This window comes from Ambystoma mexicanum, chromosome 4q, assembly GCF_040938575.1.
Source record: "Ambystoma mexicanum isolate Mex_15411 chromosome 4q, UKY_AmexF1_1, whole genome shotgun sequence".
Lineage (NCBI taxonomy): Eukaryota > Metazoa > Chordata > Amphibia > Caudata > Ambystomatidae > Ambystoma > Ambystoma mexicanum.
The window spans coordinates 1,244,456,687-1,244,475,151 of NC_090928.1; the positions used below are offsets into that span (position 1 = coordinate 1,244,456,687).

The 18,465-nt window shown below is 47.7% G+C and overlaps 1 protein-coding gene across 2 annotated transcripts in view; it reads left to right on the forward strand.

The window, feature by feature from the left end:
* LOC138468319 (exportin-5-like) overlaps nucleotides 1-18,465 on the forward strand; it is a 2,047,117-nt gene that overhangs the window by 1,757,482 nt on the left and 271,170 nt on the right. For both annotated transcript variants that reach the window (XM_069608821.1, XM_069608822.1), the window contains exon 30: nucleotides 10,889-10,948. In XM_069608821.1, coding sequence (XP_069464922.1) covers nucleotides 10,889-10,948 — 60 coding nt within the window. The remainder of the gene's footprint in view (nucleotides 1-10,888; nucleotides 10,949-18,465) is intronic.

Sequence of the window (18,465 nt, forward strand, 5' to 3'; positions counted from 1 at the left end):
CTGCATCAAAATGGAACGATGGAGATCTATACCGATATCAATGATGGGCAAACTAGCCCTGATCAAGATGATCATTTTGCCGAAACTTTATTTATTCCGCTCCGTTCCGGTGTGGCCAGGCAGATCATTATTCTTGAAAATCCAGGGGGCATGCACAGCACTGGTGTGGAATGGCCAGCCCAGCGTAAACTGGCAAGGACTCACCAATCAGTACTCCCAGGGCGGGCTGGCAGCGCCAGATTTTGGAATGTATTATTTGGCAGCACAGGCACACTGCGCATCACAATGGGCTGCCGAATACCTCCGCCCACAGCGCACGACTACTGGCCCCCATGCAGAACACCCAGTGGAACTCCTCCATAAAGTAGTGATGTCGAGCCCTAGATTTCACAGTACCATGGACCCAGCAACGGTGACGTGCACCGCCTGGGCCAAGATTGCCGGATGACAGGGGATGGAAACACTGTACAATCCAAATATGCCATTATGGGGAGCGACCTATATCCCCCACACACTAGACCCAGAGATTACCACACATTGGGGAGGCAAAGGCATTAATCAATTCGGGGACCTTTTCCCTAATAAGACATTTTTTGACATGGGAAGAGGCCAGAGGGATAGTGGTGGACCCGCCAAGACAAAACATGTATTACCTACGCATGAGATATGCCATAGCAAAGGTGTGGGGGAGTATTCCCAGCAGAACCGACAATACATCTCAGCCTAGGCTATATGTTCACAGCAAGGACGGCCAAAACATCTGCTTCAACACTGTACAAAATTATAACAACAACTCGGAACACCGCTGACCCATGGTGCTGGGTTGCAGCGCGACCTGGTGCATAGCATCGCTGATAAGCTATGGACACAAATTTGCAGACTGATAAAACGAAATTCCAATAATGCACGATACAGACTGATACACTACAAGATCATACACATCTTGTCCGACCCTATAGATCCTATTGTCGGCGCCTATAGATCTTTCGACTCCAAAAGAGGTTCAATGGAAGCCGGAACAACCCTGTGCATCCAAGGATGTCGACGCTTCCACCTGTCGCAATCCATCGACCCTCCGATCTTCTACCCTCCACTGCATCATTCTAAGCAGGAGGAACGGTTACATCGCCTAGACACGAAAAGGGCGTTATTATATTGCGAGGGCAGCTGATTTCAGGAGAGCTGACCAGCCCTTCATGGCCTTTTCCTTAGCCTGGAAGGGCCTGCCCATAACCAAGCAGACTATCCCGCTGGATAATTTTCTGCATAGCTGAATGCTACCAGTCTGCTAGGAAAGATATATTCATAAGCTTTATTTGACAAACAAGTCATAAAAGCACACATAAATTATCATATCATTAATAATATGCATAGAATGATATAAAAGATATGATGGACATAATCCACATATAAAAATACAGGCAGAAGTGTTTAAATTAATTGGTATCATAGACCTTGAAGTTTACTTATACGTATTCTCCAAACCCACTTCAGATATTGGCTTGAGGCATGCAAAGCCGGAATATCAGCTGCATTTTGGCCGATTGCCATTATCACATCTGTGCATCTACATCCACACCCCCGATAGAGTGGTTTTAGGAAATGCCTCCTCAGGGGCAATGTCGCAGTAAACCATAGAATCGGATGCTTCATATCCTCCATGCCACCCCTGCAAAGGATACAAATAGATGAAGCGTCAGAATCCCATCTGTGCATCAACTCTGCTGTAGGTAGGATCCCAAATCGAACTTTCACATACAAGGACCTTTCAGGCTTAGGACTGATGAGATCGAGGTATGGCTCAAACCCCTCCTACGTCTTGATTGTGATATAGCGTGCTAGGAATTCCGCCGCATCAGAGCTAATTCTGCAGTTTTAACTCTAACTTAAAAATGTGTGGTAATAGCATGTGGGTCACTCCAAAAGCCACCCAGACCCAGATTCATCAGGCTCCTCTTTTCATGGACTGTCCACTTCAGATTCATGCACCCTTGCTGGGATAACGCATCCTGCAGTGCTTCTCTATATTTAAAGAACGCTTTGTTAGACCACAGCCGGACCCAGTAAAGAGCTGGACACAATTGGCAGGCAGGCTCTATTCCCTGAAAAACATTGATGGAAGGCCAAGAAACGGTCACACTCAAGGAGCCGTTCTTCCTTGTTGTTGTCGCATAAGAAATAGCGGCATCACCGTCACGAATCGGACTCCTCGTCGGACAAAAGTAGGAGTCGGAAGAGTTTAAGAGCCAAATGTTGGCCATGTTTTAAAAACAAGTGGCAGCTGGTGCGGGTGTTCCCCCCCCTAAGCCGCAGGCCTCGGTGGCTGCAGCGGCGGACGGCACTTCCGACCCAATGCAGGCAGCTGGTGCGGGTGTTCCCCCCCTAAGCCGCAGGCCTCGGTGGCTGCAGCGGCGGACGGCACTTCCGACCCAATGCAGGCCCCTATACCGACGCCATCGTCTACGCCGAAAAAGGCACATAAGCCTTTGATGCCGGGACTTTTGCGAAAGCATCATGATGCTACAGTCCCTAACGTCTCGTTTGTGCCCAAATCCATTTTTACGCCGGTGGCCATTCCTTCAATGTCAAAGGATAGAACCTCAGCGCCGACTATCGGTGACGGATCCTTTGTCCCACCCTCCAGAACAACATTTTTCAGCTCCATGTCAACCTTTTTCGGCGCTGATCAGGGTGACGACCAAAGTGACATTGTTCCTATGTTTTCAGGGTCAAGAGGCGTTGACCAGGTGCATCTTGTGGCACTGGCACAGGGGCTCCACGATGCCAGTGGGCTGGACACTTCATTAGATGTGGAGTTCCAACAAGGTCAGCCCTACACCAATATGCACGCTAACTTTCGGTCGTTAGTGGAGAGTGTAGTACAGACCCTGGGGCTCAAAACTGCAGCTCTACCAACCCCTGGTTATGACCTACCAGACATTTTGGACGAGGGACCGTCCCAAGAGGGAAATATTTTTATTTATTGAATTTATAGAGCGCTTTACTCCAAAGCGCTTTACATTACAACAACAACAAGATACATGGAATAATTGGAAGCTTAAATGCAAAACATGAGACAAACCATCAAAACAATATACCGAACAATTAGCCTAGGTCAGTAAAAGAGAAATAGAACAGAGGAAGAGAAGAGGGATGAGAAGATGTTAACAGGTCGGGGGAAAGGAGAAGGTGAGATTTCAAGGAGGAGCGGAAGGAAGGGTAAGAGGAAATGGAGCGGATTGAGAGAGGTAGAGAGTTCCAGTGTAGGGGGGCGAGGAGCTGGAAGGATCGGAAGTGGGAAGGGGGCAGGAGGGGTCGGGGGAACAGTAAGAAGGAAGAGATCAGCAAACGTAGGTGTCATGATCACCGCCAAAACTCCCAATTGCCATTCCAAGAAAAACTGGTCCAAAGCATATCATTCCTGGATTAAGGGGCAGACTCAATAATGATTAAGCAAGCGAGGAGTCACTTCCTGTCTTCCTAACATGGCCGCCTCCTAATTCCCAGAGGTTACAGGGTAGGTCTACTCATCTCCACTCTTTCCCTATTTAAGCCCCACCCCTCGAGTGCTCCGCGCTTCGCGTCTTTTCTGCCTCGGCAGTTAACGCTTATCGCGGTCCACTCTGTCAGGAGATTCGCAGCTATATTCTTTCCACAGTTCCACAGTATCCAAGTCCTTGTGTTTTTCCCGTCCTTGTTAGTTTAATTCAGGTGTCCTAGTGAAATTTCAGTTCCCAGTTTTTAGTCAGGAGTTCTGTCAGTCAGCTGTTTCCTTTCATCGTTCCCACGGCATTTCTCCAGGTGGTCGGTGAATTGCGTAGCAGCATACGGAGCTAATTTCAGTCATGGCCCTTATTTTCACAGCAAGTATATTCGTACATTTGGCAGCCCAGCAAAACTGTTTACGCTCTGAGGGGGTTATGTAACAGTCTGGTGGAAAGTTAGTACTTGTGCGCAAACATTGCAGAGTAGTCTTTTAGCTCCGTTTGTTGAACTCTGTTACATGCATTAAGCGCTCTCAACCTGATTCCTGAAATTTTTCTCACAATAATTTGTAGCATTCCTCTGCATTATCCTCTGTATTAGAATTCATTTCAGGAACATTGGGTAGAGAGAAATAAGGTTCTGCTTTCTAACCTTTTTCATATTGTCAAGTGGCATTTACCTAAAATTGAGATTTTTCTTCAGAGTATTGTTTGTGACCTGTGTAGCGCTTCATTATTGTTGGGGTTCCGATTTTTGTGTCCTCAGGGTAGATTACCATCTTATCTATTTACCCTCCACACCTCTCCACAGTAGTTTCAGTATTCCTTGTGCCCGTTCCTTATTCACCATCTACCACACACAAACCCTTAGTTTCTTTGTTACCCATTCTTCAGAACAAGCGCCCCTGCACAGATGCAGGATGGAGAGCTCACCATAAAAAGGCAGAAGGTAACTAGGAAGAACGTCTATCATATATTCTCACATTAAGTCAGTGCCCATTGTTTTCCCCTGAAAAAATTCGAATCCTTCTTCTAAGAGGAGCCTTCTGTGTTTTAACAGGAATTCTGTTGCATTTGGGAGGCCTCTAATTAGAAGCAACTTCGCTCTCTAAGAAGAGTCCTTGTGGTGTTCCCGCGGAGTTCAGGTAAGCGTTACAGAAGGGGGCGAGAGGGAGAGTGGAATGAGAGGAGAGAGGAAAGGTAGGGAGGGGCGAGATCATGAAGGGATTTAAAGACTAGACAAAGGAAGTTGAATTTAAGTTGAGAGTGGAAAGGAAGCCAGCCAAGATAAGAGAGCGAAGAAATATGCCACTAAATCTGGCAATTGCAGATCCCATAGCCACCTTGTGGCAGCATCCCTGCTCCATTCCCCCTGTCATCTCTACAATGACGTGGAAATACAGGCCGGCAAGAGGACATACATCTTTGCTATCTTCTCACCCTTCTCCGGAAGGTTTTGTTGTGCAGGCAGCCACAATCACCACCAGACCTGCAACCTCTACCTCAGATCTGCCTCCAGACAGGAAGGGTAAAAGATTAGACGCTATGGCCAAGGAAGTGTTTACTTCTGGCACCATGGCCCTCAAGGCCACCAATGTAGCCTATGGGTTAGCCAAGTACTCATTCAGCCTATTGAAGGCCATGGAGCACACAGCCCAGTACATTCCAGAGGGAAAAGCGAGGGATGAATTTACACAGCTGGTGGAAGATGTGAAGGAGGTACTCAGGCAATTGCTGAAAACAGGCCTGGATGTAGTCAACTGCGTTGGCCGCTCAATGGGATCAGCGATAGCACTAAGGAGACAAGCCTATCTGAAAACTTCGGGTTCTCTCTGAATGTGCAGAACAGGTTGCTCAATATGCCTTTTGAAGGCGAGCATCTTTATACAGAAAGCTGACGACTCCCTAGAAAAGTTCAAGGCGTCCAAATTAGCCCCATAATCGCTGGGCCTAGCTGCGCAGGCGGCCCAACCTGCCTTCAGCTTCACCTCCTGGGGCAGAAGCTACTGGCTCTATGTGCCTTCCGGCAGGAAGGGCCTCCAGAAGGGGCAGGGGGCCTTCCAGAGGCCAGCAAACAGCAGCAGCGGTGGGACCGACTCCGCTCTCTAAGCTGCTTTGATTTCCCCTCCCTTAACTTACCGGTTGGTGGGCGGCTGGCAGAGCATTGGCCCCAATGGCGGGAGATTACCTCAAACACCTTTGTCCTAGAGCTCGTACGGTGGGGTTATTGTTTGCCCTTTGTAAGGGAGTCACCGGACAGACCCTCCAAGCCAACCAGGACAGGAGCTCCTCCAGGAAGAACTGCAAGCTCTGCTCTGGTTCGGGCTGGTATTCCTAGTACTTCCTGGTACCCAAGAAGGGAGGAGGTCTCAGTCCCATTCTGGACCTCAGAGCTTTGAACAAGCTCCTGCGGAAAGACAAATTCAGGATGGTGACGTTGAGCGAGATTCTCCACTTTCTCGAATTGCAGGACTGGCTGGCCTCCATAGACCATTGCAGGACTGGCTGGTGTCAATAGATCTGCAGGGCGCCTATTTCTATGTGCCTATACATCGAAAGCAAAGGAAGTTCCTGAGGTCCCTCATAGGGTACAAGTACTGTACTACGAGTTCAAGGTGCTTCCCTCTTCACCCAGCGCATGGTGGTAGGCGTGGCTCACCTCAGGAGATCTGGAGTCCAGGTATTCCCATACCTGGACTACTGGCTGATCCGAGGGAAGTCGGTGGATTAGATTTTGTCCCACCTGGAGGGCACTTGCTCACTACTCCACAGGCTAGGCTTCTCTCTGAACTTGAAGTCCCATGTGACGCCAGTCCAGAGGCTCAAGTTCATCGGAGCAGTCCTAGACACCTGGGCGGGCAAGGCTCTCCCTCCCTCCCCCCAAGGAGAGAGTCAACTGCTTTGCGCAGATGGTGAAACTTTTCCAGAACCATGCCGCCCTACCAGCAACTTCCTTCCTCCGCCTCTTCGCAATCTCCTGTATTTTTCTAGTGCCAGAGGCCAGGCTGCACATGAGATCTCTTCAATGGCTCCTACGAGGCCAGTGGTCCCAGTACCTCGGAACCCTCTCAGATTCCCTCTGGGTATCCAGGTCAGTGGTAGACAACCTTGGTTGGTGGGCCAACAGCAGCAATCTCATGGCGGGGGAACCCTTTTGGCCTCTGTGGCCTCAGGTCTGAGTGGTCTCTGATGCGTCCCTGAAGGGTTGGGGCGCTCACTGTAAAGATTTGCAGGTGAGCAGCATTTGGTCAGCATTGGAAGCTAGGTGGCATATAAACAGGCTGGAGTTGCGAGCCATCAGGCTAGCCCTGAGAGTGTTTGCACTGTCTCTAAAAGGGGAAGCATGTTCTGATTCTGACATTCAATATGTGGCCATGCACTACCTGAACAAGCAAGGTGGCGTGCACCCTCTCCCCTTCTGCAGAGAGGTGATGCAGCTGTGGTTCTGGCTATTGGAGAACCGGATCTCGGTCCCTGCAGTTCATCTCGCAGGGACATAAAACAGTATGGCGGATGCTCCTAGCAGGCAGAGCACATTCTCACATAAGTGGGAAGTGTGCCAGGAAGTCATAGAGGTCTTCTCTGGATGGGGTACCCTGTCAGAGGACCTCTTTACCACGGAGTCCAACAGGAAGTGCAAATAGTCTTGCTCGAGGGAATTCCCAGCGAAGGGCGCACTAGGGGACGTGTTTCTGGTGGATTGGACCGTCACTCTCCACTATGCCTTCGCTCCGATCCCGTCATTCCTTTGGTTCTCAGGCGGTTGAAGAGGTTTTGAGCAACCATGATCTTGATCGCTCCGAACTGGGCGAGGAGAACATGGTACTTAGACCTTCTGGATCTGACCATCTGTCCAACTCTCTGGTTTGCTCGTCGCCCAGATCTCCTAGCTCAGTCGCAACGTCAGGTGCTGCACCCGAACCCAGAATCCCTCAACCTACATGTGTGGCTATTTAGAGGATGAGGTATGACTGGGTCCTCTCAGAGGAGGTACTAGAGGTGTTGCTGGCTGTTAGGCAGAATCCTGTGCAGTTCCCTTAGGGAACACTGCAAAAAGATTAAGACTACAGGAGCAAGCAGTAAACCCAATTGGTAGCAGTATGCACCACCCAGATTTACCTGGTAGCTGTGGCTGAGCGGTCAGACTTCCCTCAAGAAGAGTAAGGCAGTATGTAGAGTATACACAATAGGGCTAAAGTACAGTAGAGCAAACAAACACTGACCAGAGCTTTGTATCAAAAGTATAGAGTTATTTATTTAAAACACACTTTAGGCAATACACTAGCACTCTCAATCAAAAGCTAGTTAAAACACAGTCAGGTAAAGTATAAACACCTCCCTTGGTAACTATCAGACAAGTCAGGGTTAAAGCACCGCTATTTGTTAAGACAGATGTGAGCACGTAACCTAGATGGCACTCCAATAGTTAAGTTAAAAGGGAGAGAAAAGGCAGAGCATAAAAATAAAACAGTTCCCAACACTTTCAGAAGCTCGGAGCAAGAGAATAAAGGCAGTATATACTGTAGAGCAGAAGTTCATAGGCCAAGCCCACTTTAAAGAGAGTAAAGCGAAATGTGCCCAAGATCACACAGTTTAAGCTGTACTAAAAAGTCTTTGCAGAGTGTTCAAAAGAGGTTGGGGTGATTCAAGAAGTAAAGTTAGAAGGTCTGGAGCCAACCCAGTATAGAAGCCAAGGATTTAAGGGTCACCTTTAGCAATCTGTAGAAAGGGAGGCCAGGCAGGACACAGTACCTTAAAGGAGAGAGGAAGCTCCAGCGGGGGCAGTTGTTCCTGGCAGTGGTTGTAGTTCGTTGTTCCGACCAGGGGAAGAGAGGATCTCGTCGAGGAGGAAACTCGGGAGTCGTTGCACTGCACAGGGATGAAACCAGCCGCAGAGTTCTTCGGTTAAAAGGTGCGTTCCTTTTATTCGCGGTCAAAGTGGTGACGCTTGGCTATCCAGCCGCCGGGGTGGTTGGCACGGGCGATTCGACCAAGAGACGTCTTTGGAAGCAAAAAAGGGCGAACTGGATGGTCCTAACAGCTCAAAGGAAGAAGACTCTCCAGCAGAAGATCTTCTCTTGTCATTGGGAAAGTGGTGAGTTTGTTGCAGCAGGGCTTCACCGGTGGTGTCGTCGGTGCAGATGGCTCAGCTTCTTCCCTCTTTGGATTCTTAGGTCCTGTGGCGACTTCTGGAGTTCCAGTCCCAAAGGCCCTGCTTTTATGCAGAAAAACCCCCATTCATCAGCCTAGCTGTCAATCACACATGCTAAGTGGTGAGCCGAGCGGCTCACCACTGGGCCAATCAGAGTAGAGTGCGACTTGGGTTGCTGAGGCAACGCAGTCCAGGGTGCCTATTCCCCCCTCACCCCTCCTATGGAACCCAGACAGAGTGGCACCACTTGGAGGGCTTCTGTGGAGAAGCCCGCCAAAATAGTGGAACAAAGAGCTCGACCTTGGTCAGAGTTACAGAGAAGGACACACACGCCATATTGGAATCGAGCTAAAGATATCCTCAAATCATGTCTAAGAGTGGGAGGAAAAGTCTCACTCTTAGCAGGAGAAAAAAGCAAACCCCAAAAATCCAGCAAAGCTGCTGGGGGACTCACTAGGTTTGGGAAATTAGCCTTATAAGAGAATTCTCCCTAACACTGGCTGCACGAAGAGAACAAGATCCCTGTATGCGTGGCAGTGGAGACAATTTGTGGCGTGGTGCAGAGAATTCGAGATCAAGTCGATCTCTTTCCCCACCACTACAGTGATGGAGTTCCTTTTTGTCATTGGTCTCGTCAGGCCTTCAGTTTACCACAGCCATAGGTTATTTGGCAGCCTTGTCTGTGTTCAAGAGGTCTCCGGAGCAAGGTTCCTTTTTTACAATTCTGTTCATGGTCCAATTCCTGAAGGGCCTTGTGAATAGGTTCCCGGCAATTCCATTTGTTGTCTCAGATTGGGATTTGAATCTAGTGTTGACATTTTTGATGGTGGCTTCCTTTGTGCCCATGCATTCCTGTTCTCTACGGCTGCTCTCCGTGAAGACAGCCTTCTTGGTTGCAATTACTTCGGCCAGGAAGGTCAGTGAGCTTCAAGCTCTGTGTTGCAGACCCCCGTTTTTGCACTCCTTTCGTGGAAAATGTCTCACTTAAGGTAAGACCTGGGTTTTTACCGAAGGTGGTCTCTGAATTTCAACTTTCCCAAGCCATTGACTTGCCAGACTTTTATCCTGTCCTCCATCCTTTCAAAGAAGAGGAGCGGTTCCTTTGATTGGACCCAAAAAGAGCCTTGAGCTTTTATGGGGCTAGGACATTGCAGTTCTGCAAATCTGACCAACTGTTCGTGGCCCATTCTCTAGCCTGCAAGGGCCTATCAGTAACGAAGCAGACTCTGTCCTGGTGGATCATCCTTTGCATCACAGAATGCTATCGGTCAGCATGCAGGGAACTCCCTCCGCCATCAGGGTGCATGTGACCAGAGGGCTCTCGGCTTCTACAGCTTTACAGAGGGGTGTTCCCATTAGGGATATCGGTCGTGCAGCCACTTGGTCTTCATTACACACATTTACCAGGCCCTGTAGTCTTGACGTTGCTCGCAGGGCTGATGCATGTTTTGGCAGGGCAGTACTTGCGAAATGTATTAATATAACGCTTTCTGCCCTCCTCCATTGTCTCACTGCTTGGGGAGTCCTTATCGGATGAGGAATCTGTGGGAGAAAGGTAATCCATTAAAGGAGAAATTACTTACCATAATGTTCTTTCTATAGACTCTTCTCCCGCAGATTCGTCATCGTTCCACCCGTCCATTCCTCCTCAGAATGCATTGATGGTTCTTGCGCTGCTATCCAATGTGAAGAGACACCTACTAATGGCCAGAGGTTTCTGTTTCTTTCTGGCTAGTCGTATGTTTAAAAAAAATAATAATAATTTCATTTTGACTGTTTTTTCTAGTTCTTGGAAATCTTGTTCCAAATCATTTTTCATCCCTTTTGGGATGTTGTCATTGTTAAGTTTAACTGTCAGATTAGCTTTGTTTCCATGGATTTCCTCTGTAGCTATCGATCATGGGGGGGAAGGGGTGGAACTGAGGTATGAGCATAGAGATTTGGTATATATATGACATCCAATGTCACGTCCGGAGCCGACGATCGAGCACCAAGCAAAACGGATTGACGGCCGAGTCGAGGTCACTACGACCCCCCCCGTCGAAAAAGTTTCAGAGCGGCAGAGCTGGATGAGGCTATCTATCAGATGAGGAATCTGCAGGAGAAGAATCCATAAAAAGAACATTAAGGGAAGTAATTTCTCCTTTGATTAGTTGAAATGCTGTATTAATTTCCCTTTTCATGCTTTTTACCAAAAGTCTAGTACCTTCCTTTTAGTAATTTTTAACAATTTCTCGCGTTATGTTTGCAGACTCTTCCTGTGTCGCTACTAAAGCTGGCAATACCATTTTCCAGGCTGCTAAAAATGCTGGTGAGTACCTAATCTATCTAGTGAGAAATAGATTCAGAACTCTGCTTGTTTTAAGGCAAAGGTAAAAAAAAATGTAATGTTATGTATTTTGGCCACATGTATCCTACTCTGATGTGTCTTCAACTTAACAGACGTGGGTGATTTCTTTAATCCAATGCAAACCAAAAAATGTATCTTTTTAATTGATAAACAATTTTTACATAGAGTTGAAAACATATCGGAAAAATATGTTCAGTAAAAAGGGAAGAAGTAGCGCTCGATCCAACAAGAGTCTTATTTTATGAATGAGCCATATGTTCTCCTTTGTTTGGAAAGATTATAAGCATAAACGAGACCACAGCTATCACGAGTGCAGTTTATTTCTCCACTCATTGAAATTGCCCACCATTCCTCTGCACTAAACGATGGAAATTGTGACAGAAGATGTCCAAATACTTTGGTTCTCTCCTTGGTCAAGCATGGGCAGTAGAGTAAGAGATGCTTCAAAAATTCAAAACAGTCGTGATCTTTGCAAAGTCGGCATGAATTGATGTCAACTTTGCCTCTTATTGCGATGATCTCGTTTGTAGGTAGAAGGGTTAGTCAGATCCATAGAAACTGGTCACGGTAAAGTCTGTTGGGAACCTTTGCCAGGTATCCCGTAAGTGTGTTTGGTTTCCTTTTTTCCAAAGGAAGGTGTACAGTTGACTGGTAACAAGCGACCCTGGTGAGAGTAATTATCCAGTCGCTTTCTCCTAGCTTTTTTCTTAACTCTCACTGGGTTTGTTTTCAGGTCGTTTTCAGTACAGTCAATCATCTCCAGTGTGTCTCTGTTCTTTTTTTGCCCAGTTCTCGACTCTCCAAGTAGTTCTTTGTTAATAATCTGGAAGATTACCGGCTGCAGAAATAAGATGATTTTACGGAACAGAGCTAAACTGTTCCATTCCACCACAGCTCTTACGGACACAAGACCTAGCTCCCTCTGTATGATCTGGACCGGTATTGAAGTGGGGACACCCAACACTCTTTTGGAAGAGAGTCCCTCAAGCCTGAGCCATGCTTTCTCTGGGATGTTTATCATGGCCTCGTCACCGTAGGCCAGTGAGGGGACTACTTTTGATTTATAGAAGTTCAGCACTGGCTGTATGGAAAAGCGGACATATTTCTTGTTCAGGGCCACGGCTTGACTGGTCAGCTTCTTTGCTTTCTCTCTGAGGTGGTCTACCTTCGGTGTTTCAACTATGCCGTTATTTAGTAGGACTCCTAAGTATTTAAAGTACTTTACTTGCTTGATTTTTGTGCAGCCCAAGAACCATGTCAATTTGTTTTTGTTTTTTTGTTTTGTTTTAAAACACATCATTTTAGTTTTCCCTATGTTGATTGCCAAATCGTTCTTGACGATGTATTTTTGCAGGCTATCCAGCTGGCGTTGGAGGCCCACCAGAGTCTGATCAATTAAGACTAGGTCATCAGGTTTACAAAAGACGATTTAGCCGGACACCACCTATGGTCGGGGGAGGGGGGCGGATCTTATTGAAGGCTCAAAATGCTGGATGTCGGCCACAAAGAAGTTGAATAGTGCTGGGGCGAGTGGCATCCTTGCTTTACGCCTCTGGCTGTGGGGATTTCACTTGATAGTAGGCCAAATTGGTTGAGTCGCATTCACATGGTGCTTTGAGAGTGAAGAGCCTTTAGGGGTTCCAAGATAGAGTTTGGACAGTTCTGCTCAGCCAGTTTCACCCACAGGCGTTGTCGATTGCCTTTGTCCAAAGCTTGAACCAGGTCGACAAACGCCATGAAAAGCCTTGGTCCGCCCTGTCTCACTATTCCCGTAAAGATGCTCAAAAGAAGGATATTTGCAGCACATTCCGATGTCCTTGAGGAAGCCCGTTTGAAATGGGTCATTGCATCCCACCGCCTTCGTCCAGTCTTGCAGTTGTTGCAGAATGAGGGATCCAAAAACCTTCCTGATCGCATCTAGGAAGGCTATGGGTCGGTAGTTACTTTCTCCCTTCTTAAAAATTGGGACAACTGTTGACTTCCTCCAAGAACTGGAGATCGAGCGGGTTTGGGTAATTTGCTCCATCAGTTTGTGGATGAAGAGGGCCCATGATTCCGGGTGTTCCTTCAACATGGCGTTGGTCAAGCCATCGCGACCGGGAGCCTGTGAGGAGTTTAGCTTTTGTAGTTTCTCCCTTATATGTTCTACGCCATGAGGGATGTCCCATGGTTCGATCTTCTTCGCTGGAGGTAAGGTCTATTGGTCTGTCTTCATGTAAAAAATGTTAGTGAAGTGAGTCACCCAGACCTGTTCTTTGACATTGTTCTGTTGTGGGTCAGTGTTTTGGCCTGCAGTGGACTTGACTAATGACAGAAATCCTTCACCTTCCTTCCGCATATCACTTTTAAGTAACCAGTTTTATAGGTCTTACTAGCCATGTTTGCTTTTTTTATTTCTTCAGGGTAATTTGTCTTGGCTGCTTTTCTTCTATGTGAGGTCTTTTAGGTTTCCCGGTCTGTGGCCCTCGTTTGGTGATGCGATAGCATTCGAGTAGGGGGCTGTATTCCACTTTTGACTCATCTTCATCAATTCGTTAAACTAGATTTTCTATGAATTTCGCTGTTAACTTGCAGGCCTGGCGATTTTCAAACGAGTGCCCTTGTTGCATACTGTAAATCATGGAGTGGGGTATCTGTACTCCTGCCCTCTATATGGCAGAGTAGAAGCACAGAGCACCCCGGACAAGATTCGCTATGGTAGTATGGATGAGCAATTAAGGCTTACTGTCTCAGGAGGTGATGCAGCCTGGTTCATAAGTACAGTGTAGTCCCCAGGCCCTCCACAAAGGAATGTCCACACACTATTATGTTATGTGTTAAAACAGTTCTTTATATAAAAATAAGGTTCAATATATATACACAATTAATAACACACTTTGTACTTTAGCAAATCTAGTATGGCAAATATATAAAATGTCTGTGACTTAACTATTGACTCCTTTAAAATGCACCAACTGCTGACAGTTCTAATGCCATGCAAATCAATCAGTAAAGTGTATCGGCATAGGACGGAAGACAAGTGAGGTTAAACAATGCCAGAATGGTTCTCTTGCTACTAAGACACAGTTTGTGTGAGGATCCCCCCACCCGGGCAACCTGTAATAAAGTGCATTAACAAGCCCAGTCCCTTAATGTTAAAATAGTCTTGTTTCCTAGTCTGAAATGTTCCACTACCCCAATGTACCTGAGCTTAGCAGAATTTCTTTGATGGTTCATCGACAGATCCCTCAAGGGTGGACTCTCTTTAAAGCAGGAGCCACAGGGCGTTGAGAGTCCTCGAAGAAATGTGAACCTCAGTGTCGAGAGTCCTTGAAGAAAAGAGTTTGATGCCGCAAAGAAGACTCAATGAATAACGTAGGCCCGGCAGTGGGGGTCGAGTGTCGGCGTTGGATGTCTGCGTCAGCGATCGGTACTCGACCACAGCTGTAATTTGGATTTCACTTGTCGGCGTCTTTGTGGACTTCGGGTGGCAAGAAACCCACTGGCGGATTCTCCTTGGTTGTCGACGACCTCGACTTTCTCCGGCAGGACAAAGCGGTCGATGGTGATGGCAAGGGAGCCCTTCTTTCAATGTTTTTAGGCAAAGGTGGAGCATTGCGTCTCCGGTCGTCTAGCAGCACAGCGTTGAGCTGTCCCCGCTTCTGGGCAACACGACTCAACTGGCTTCCAGCGATTACGGAAATCCTCCGAACCCTGGTCGACGGCAAGGGACATTGATGGCTTTGATGTCCTGGCGCTTTATTTCAAGATTTCTCGGTGGGTGCCTCGATGAAGATCAGCTTCTGCCTGATGTTCCCTCGTAGCTCGCGGAGAGATCACCTAGCCAGGTCCTCTCTCAGATCAGTCCTCAACAGACTCAACAGATTTCTGATTTGGTCGAAGCAAATGCACCAGCAATTCTTCTTCCAGCTGGGCTTCAAGGATAAGCAGCTTCAAGTTTCAACTTCAGCTTCTGAACAAATTTGTAAGTGGGAGGTCCCTAGATATACACCTCTGTCCCTCGTTCACGCTGCTCAGCCAAGCTCAGTCAGCCTATCAGTCAGAAGGGCATTCATTCATTCATTCATGCAGGCAGGCAGCACATCAGGCTCACAGTGCATTCAGGCCATTCACTTCCACCCAGACACCCATAACACAGAATGTGGATTGGGGCAAGCACCCAGCCTTTCAGCACACCACACTGCATTCATGTCAGTCTCAGGCAGTGCTGTCTCATTCTTTTTGTCACATACACAGAAACCAGACACCCATAACATGGAATGCATACAGGTCACACACTCCATTCACCCAAGTCCCACCACAAGGGTGTACCCAAAACATGCAGTCACTGGGAAGGCTCCAGCCAGTCTGGCCTGGACTTCCGCACTATACCATATATGGTTCTTCAACCCAATAGTCAGTCAGGCGAAGGGACAGAGTCAGGGCTTCCCATGACTTTGGGAAAACAAGGTAACAGGTAATAGAAAACCAAGAGGCCACAGGGGCCATCTTGCCTTCTATCAGGAATCAACTGATTCCAATGGCAGGACCTTGGTATCCCAAAAAGGAGGATACTCGGAGCACTTGTCAAATTCAGCATGGAGCTGCCACTAGCCCATACCCTGCTCTGTGGGCCACACACAGGTGCCCAAAAACATACACTAGGGGTACAGGGTTGTACCCTCACCAATCGTCGCCGTAAGTGTATCCCAAGGGTCTCTGTTCACCACAACCAAAATGAGGAAGAGCTGCACTTCCAGGAGCCCCACATGGACTCCTGTGTAGAACACAACACAGAACACACATGATAAGGGAGTACAGGACAAGGACATGGAGGCCCTGCCCCTCCAATGCATTTCCAGCATCACACATACCGTTACCGATGATGTCATTCTTGGTCTTTCTGGTTGCATCGCGGCAATTCAGCTTGTACACAGCAAGTTGTGGTCGCTGTTAGCCGTCCACACTACTTCAAAAGAGGAAACCAGTGGCAGGAGATTCCTTGATACAAAGATGTAATCGATCACAGCTGACTGGTCCTCTCTTTCCCAGGTCTTCCTCGGGGGTATATCCACTGCGATTTGGCCGTTTAACATGTGCATGTCACGTGAAGCCATGAGTGACATCCAGAAAGTTCCTCTAGTCACGGAGGCAGATCTTCCTTGAATCCCCCCTCTTCCACAATCACCCTTTATACATCTGGCATTGAGATCTCTGCATCGAATGATGTAGGGGGTGTGCTGGTTAGTGTATGCATCATCGATCAAACTGGTGGTCATGTCCAGAAAGGCCAGGTTTGTGATCGCTTGGGGGTTCCAGTAGAGATTTATAATTACCATGGTAGTTGGTTTGTCCTGAGTTGCTAGAATCACTGGGTAGCTCCATTCCCCCAAAAGCTCTTGGGCGAAAAGGTTAGAAAGATAATTTCCCTTAGATTTAGGTCGCTGCCAGATCTTATCGCTGTCAATTGGCCCAATGTGGGTCTTCCTTTCTACCCCTTTGCTGCGTGGCTCAGGACTACTTTGTATCCATCCACAGTAGGTTTCTGCCGCAGCCAGGTTTCCTGGAGACATACCAGGTCAAAGGCCCCCAGATTAACGTCGCTTTGTACTGTCAAGTGTTTAAAACCCCTAGCGTTCCAAGAAGCCATCTTTAAAGAATTTGGCGAAGGCGTCATGAGGTTTTAGCAGGCTGTATTTGTCCGTAGGGGCATAGGCAGCATTATTGGCTATGCGTGGTCTTGTTGGGCCAAGGCTCCCGTAAACCAAGACAGTTAGGTTTATCCAGGCCACGGTTCTGGGCGATTGAGGTCGCTGTTATCTCTCTACCTTTAGTCGACCGCCGGTCCAAATGGATTGTCACGTTCAGGTTGTCTGGCGCCCTCTGGGACACGTCCCATCCCCAGTGGATCTTGCAGGATTTTTATTTCCTTCGTTCTTTTCTTCTTTACTGCCCCGGTGGAGTCGTTAAGACCTTCAGCTGTCCTACTGGAAGCCCTTGTTCACCTGCTGTTTTCTGTAGGATGGGCGGGGAGACCACAGGGTCTTTGACTGGAGTTAAGTTGAAGCCTAGCATTAACAGGCTTCCTGCTGCATCCAACAGCATCCCTTTTACCACAGGTGACGGTATGTGAAGAGATATGCTGTCCATTCTCTGTTGGTTCCCAAATTCGATGATCTTTAGGTCCTTTGATAGGACTTGACATAGATTTGGGATGCAGTGAAGTAGTTGCGTGAATTTTGTCCTGTTTAGGATCAAGTTGTTCCCTTTGTCCAGGATTTTCAAGTTTTAACAATCGTAGGCTGTTGTGTTTGCGGCTCTCGGTTTTATTGCTCGATTTACGTGGCCCGGAGCCTTCGTCCTTGGTTGCCCCCTCTTGGTTGCCCCCATGGCTGAGGCTCCTCTCAAGCTAATTTGTCACCTGCCATTCAGAGGGAAGTCTGTGGTAACGTTAAAGGCATCTTTCCCAAAGATGGTTAATCCGTCTTGGGTTCTGGGCTTGGTGGAGCGGGTTCAGAGCCATTTTCCTACCATTCCCTGAGCGGGTAGGCCCGGAAAGTTCTGTGGTGAGACTTTGGTCCGGGTCAGATGACTTAAGGCCCAAGGTCTCGGCTTGACTGGTTCGCCTTAACACTCCCTTTCTTTTTTCTGAAAGAGCTCTTCGGAAATGGGCATAAGGGTGAGCATTCCATTTTCCTGGTGCGGACACTGGATGCCCAGGAGTCTTATGTCCTCCACAACCAAATTGGATTCAGAGGCTTCTATAGAGTATATGGATACATTCATCAGCTCCTGCATTGTTTCGTTTTCATCACTTGCAGGTGGTTCTGTAACCTCCACATTTCGTCCACATAGATATTTTGGAGGGGATGCAAGGACTTGAGGGGTTTCTTTCCTCAGGACTTTCCTTGGTGCGGGTTTGGGAACTGCTTTGGCTTTTGGATTTGATTGGGAGGCTTCAGTATTAGTTGTAAGGTGGACGTTTCGGGGTGTAACCGGCTCCATGATTAACGTGCTTGAATTATCTTCTTTGTCCTCTGGAGGAAGATTGAAAAGTTTTGTTTGTTTATGTTTGTGGGAGCGTTGGGTCGTTTCTGACTTTGGTTTGCTTCCCTCGCACGTGGGGTTGGTGGCTGTCCAGAGTCTGATGGTTCTGCAGTTCCAAAGGCCCCCGTCTTGGGTCTTATAGAGGCGGCTGTTCAGTTTCCTTGTCTTTGCCACTAGGGTGCCTGAGGAATATTGTGGAGACATCCCCCCACGGACCAGTTCGTTGCATTAGTTACAATAGGTTTTATAGTGACCTTTTCTTCACCTGTGAGGTCCACTTGTGTCTCATCCCGCACTTTGGTCTGTGTGAATTGAGGGCAGTGTTATGCATGGGGGTGGATGACCCTCTTACTTATAGTTTCCGGATGAAGGGAGCTTATTTCTGAATTGGATTTCCTTGAGTCTTTGGCGGTGATATACCCTTCCAGAAACAGAAGTTTTAAATGCATCAT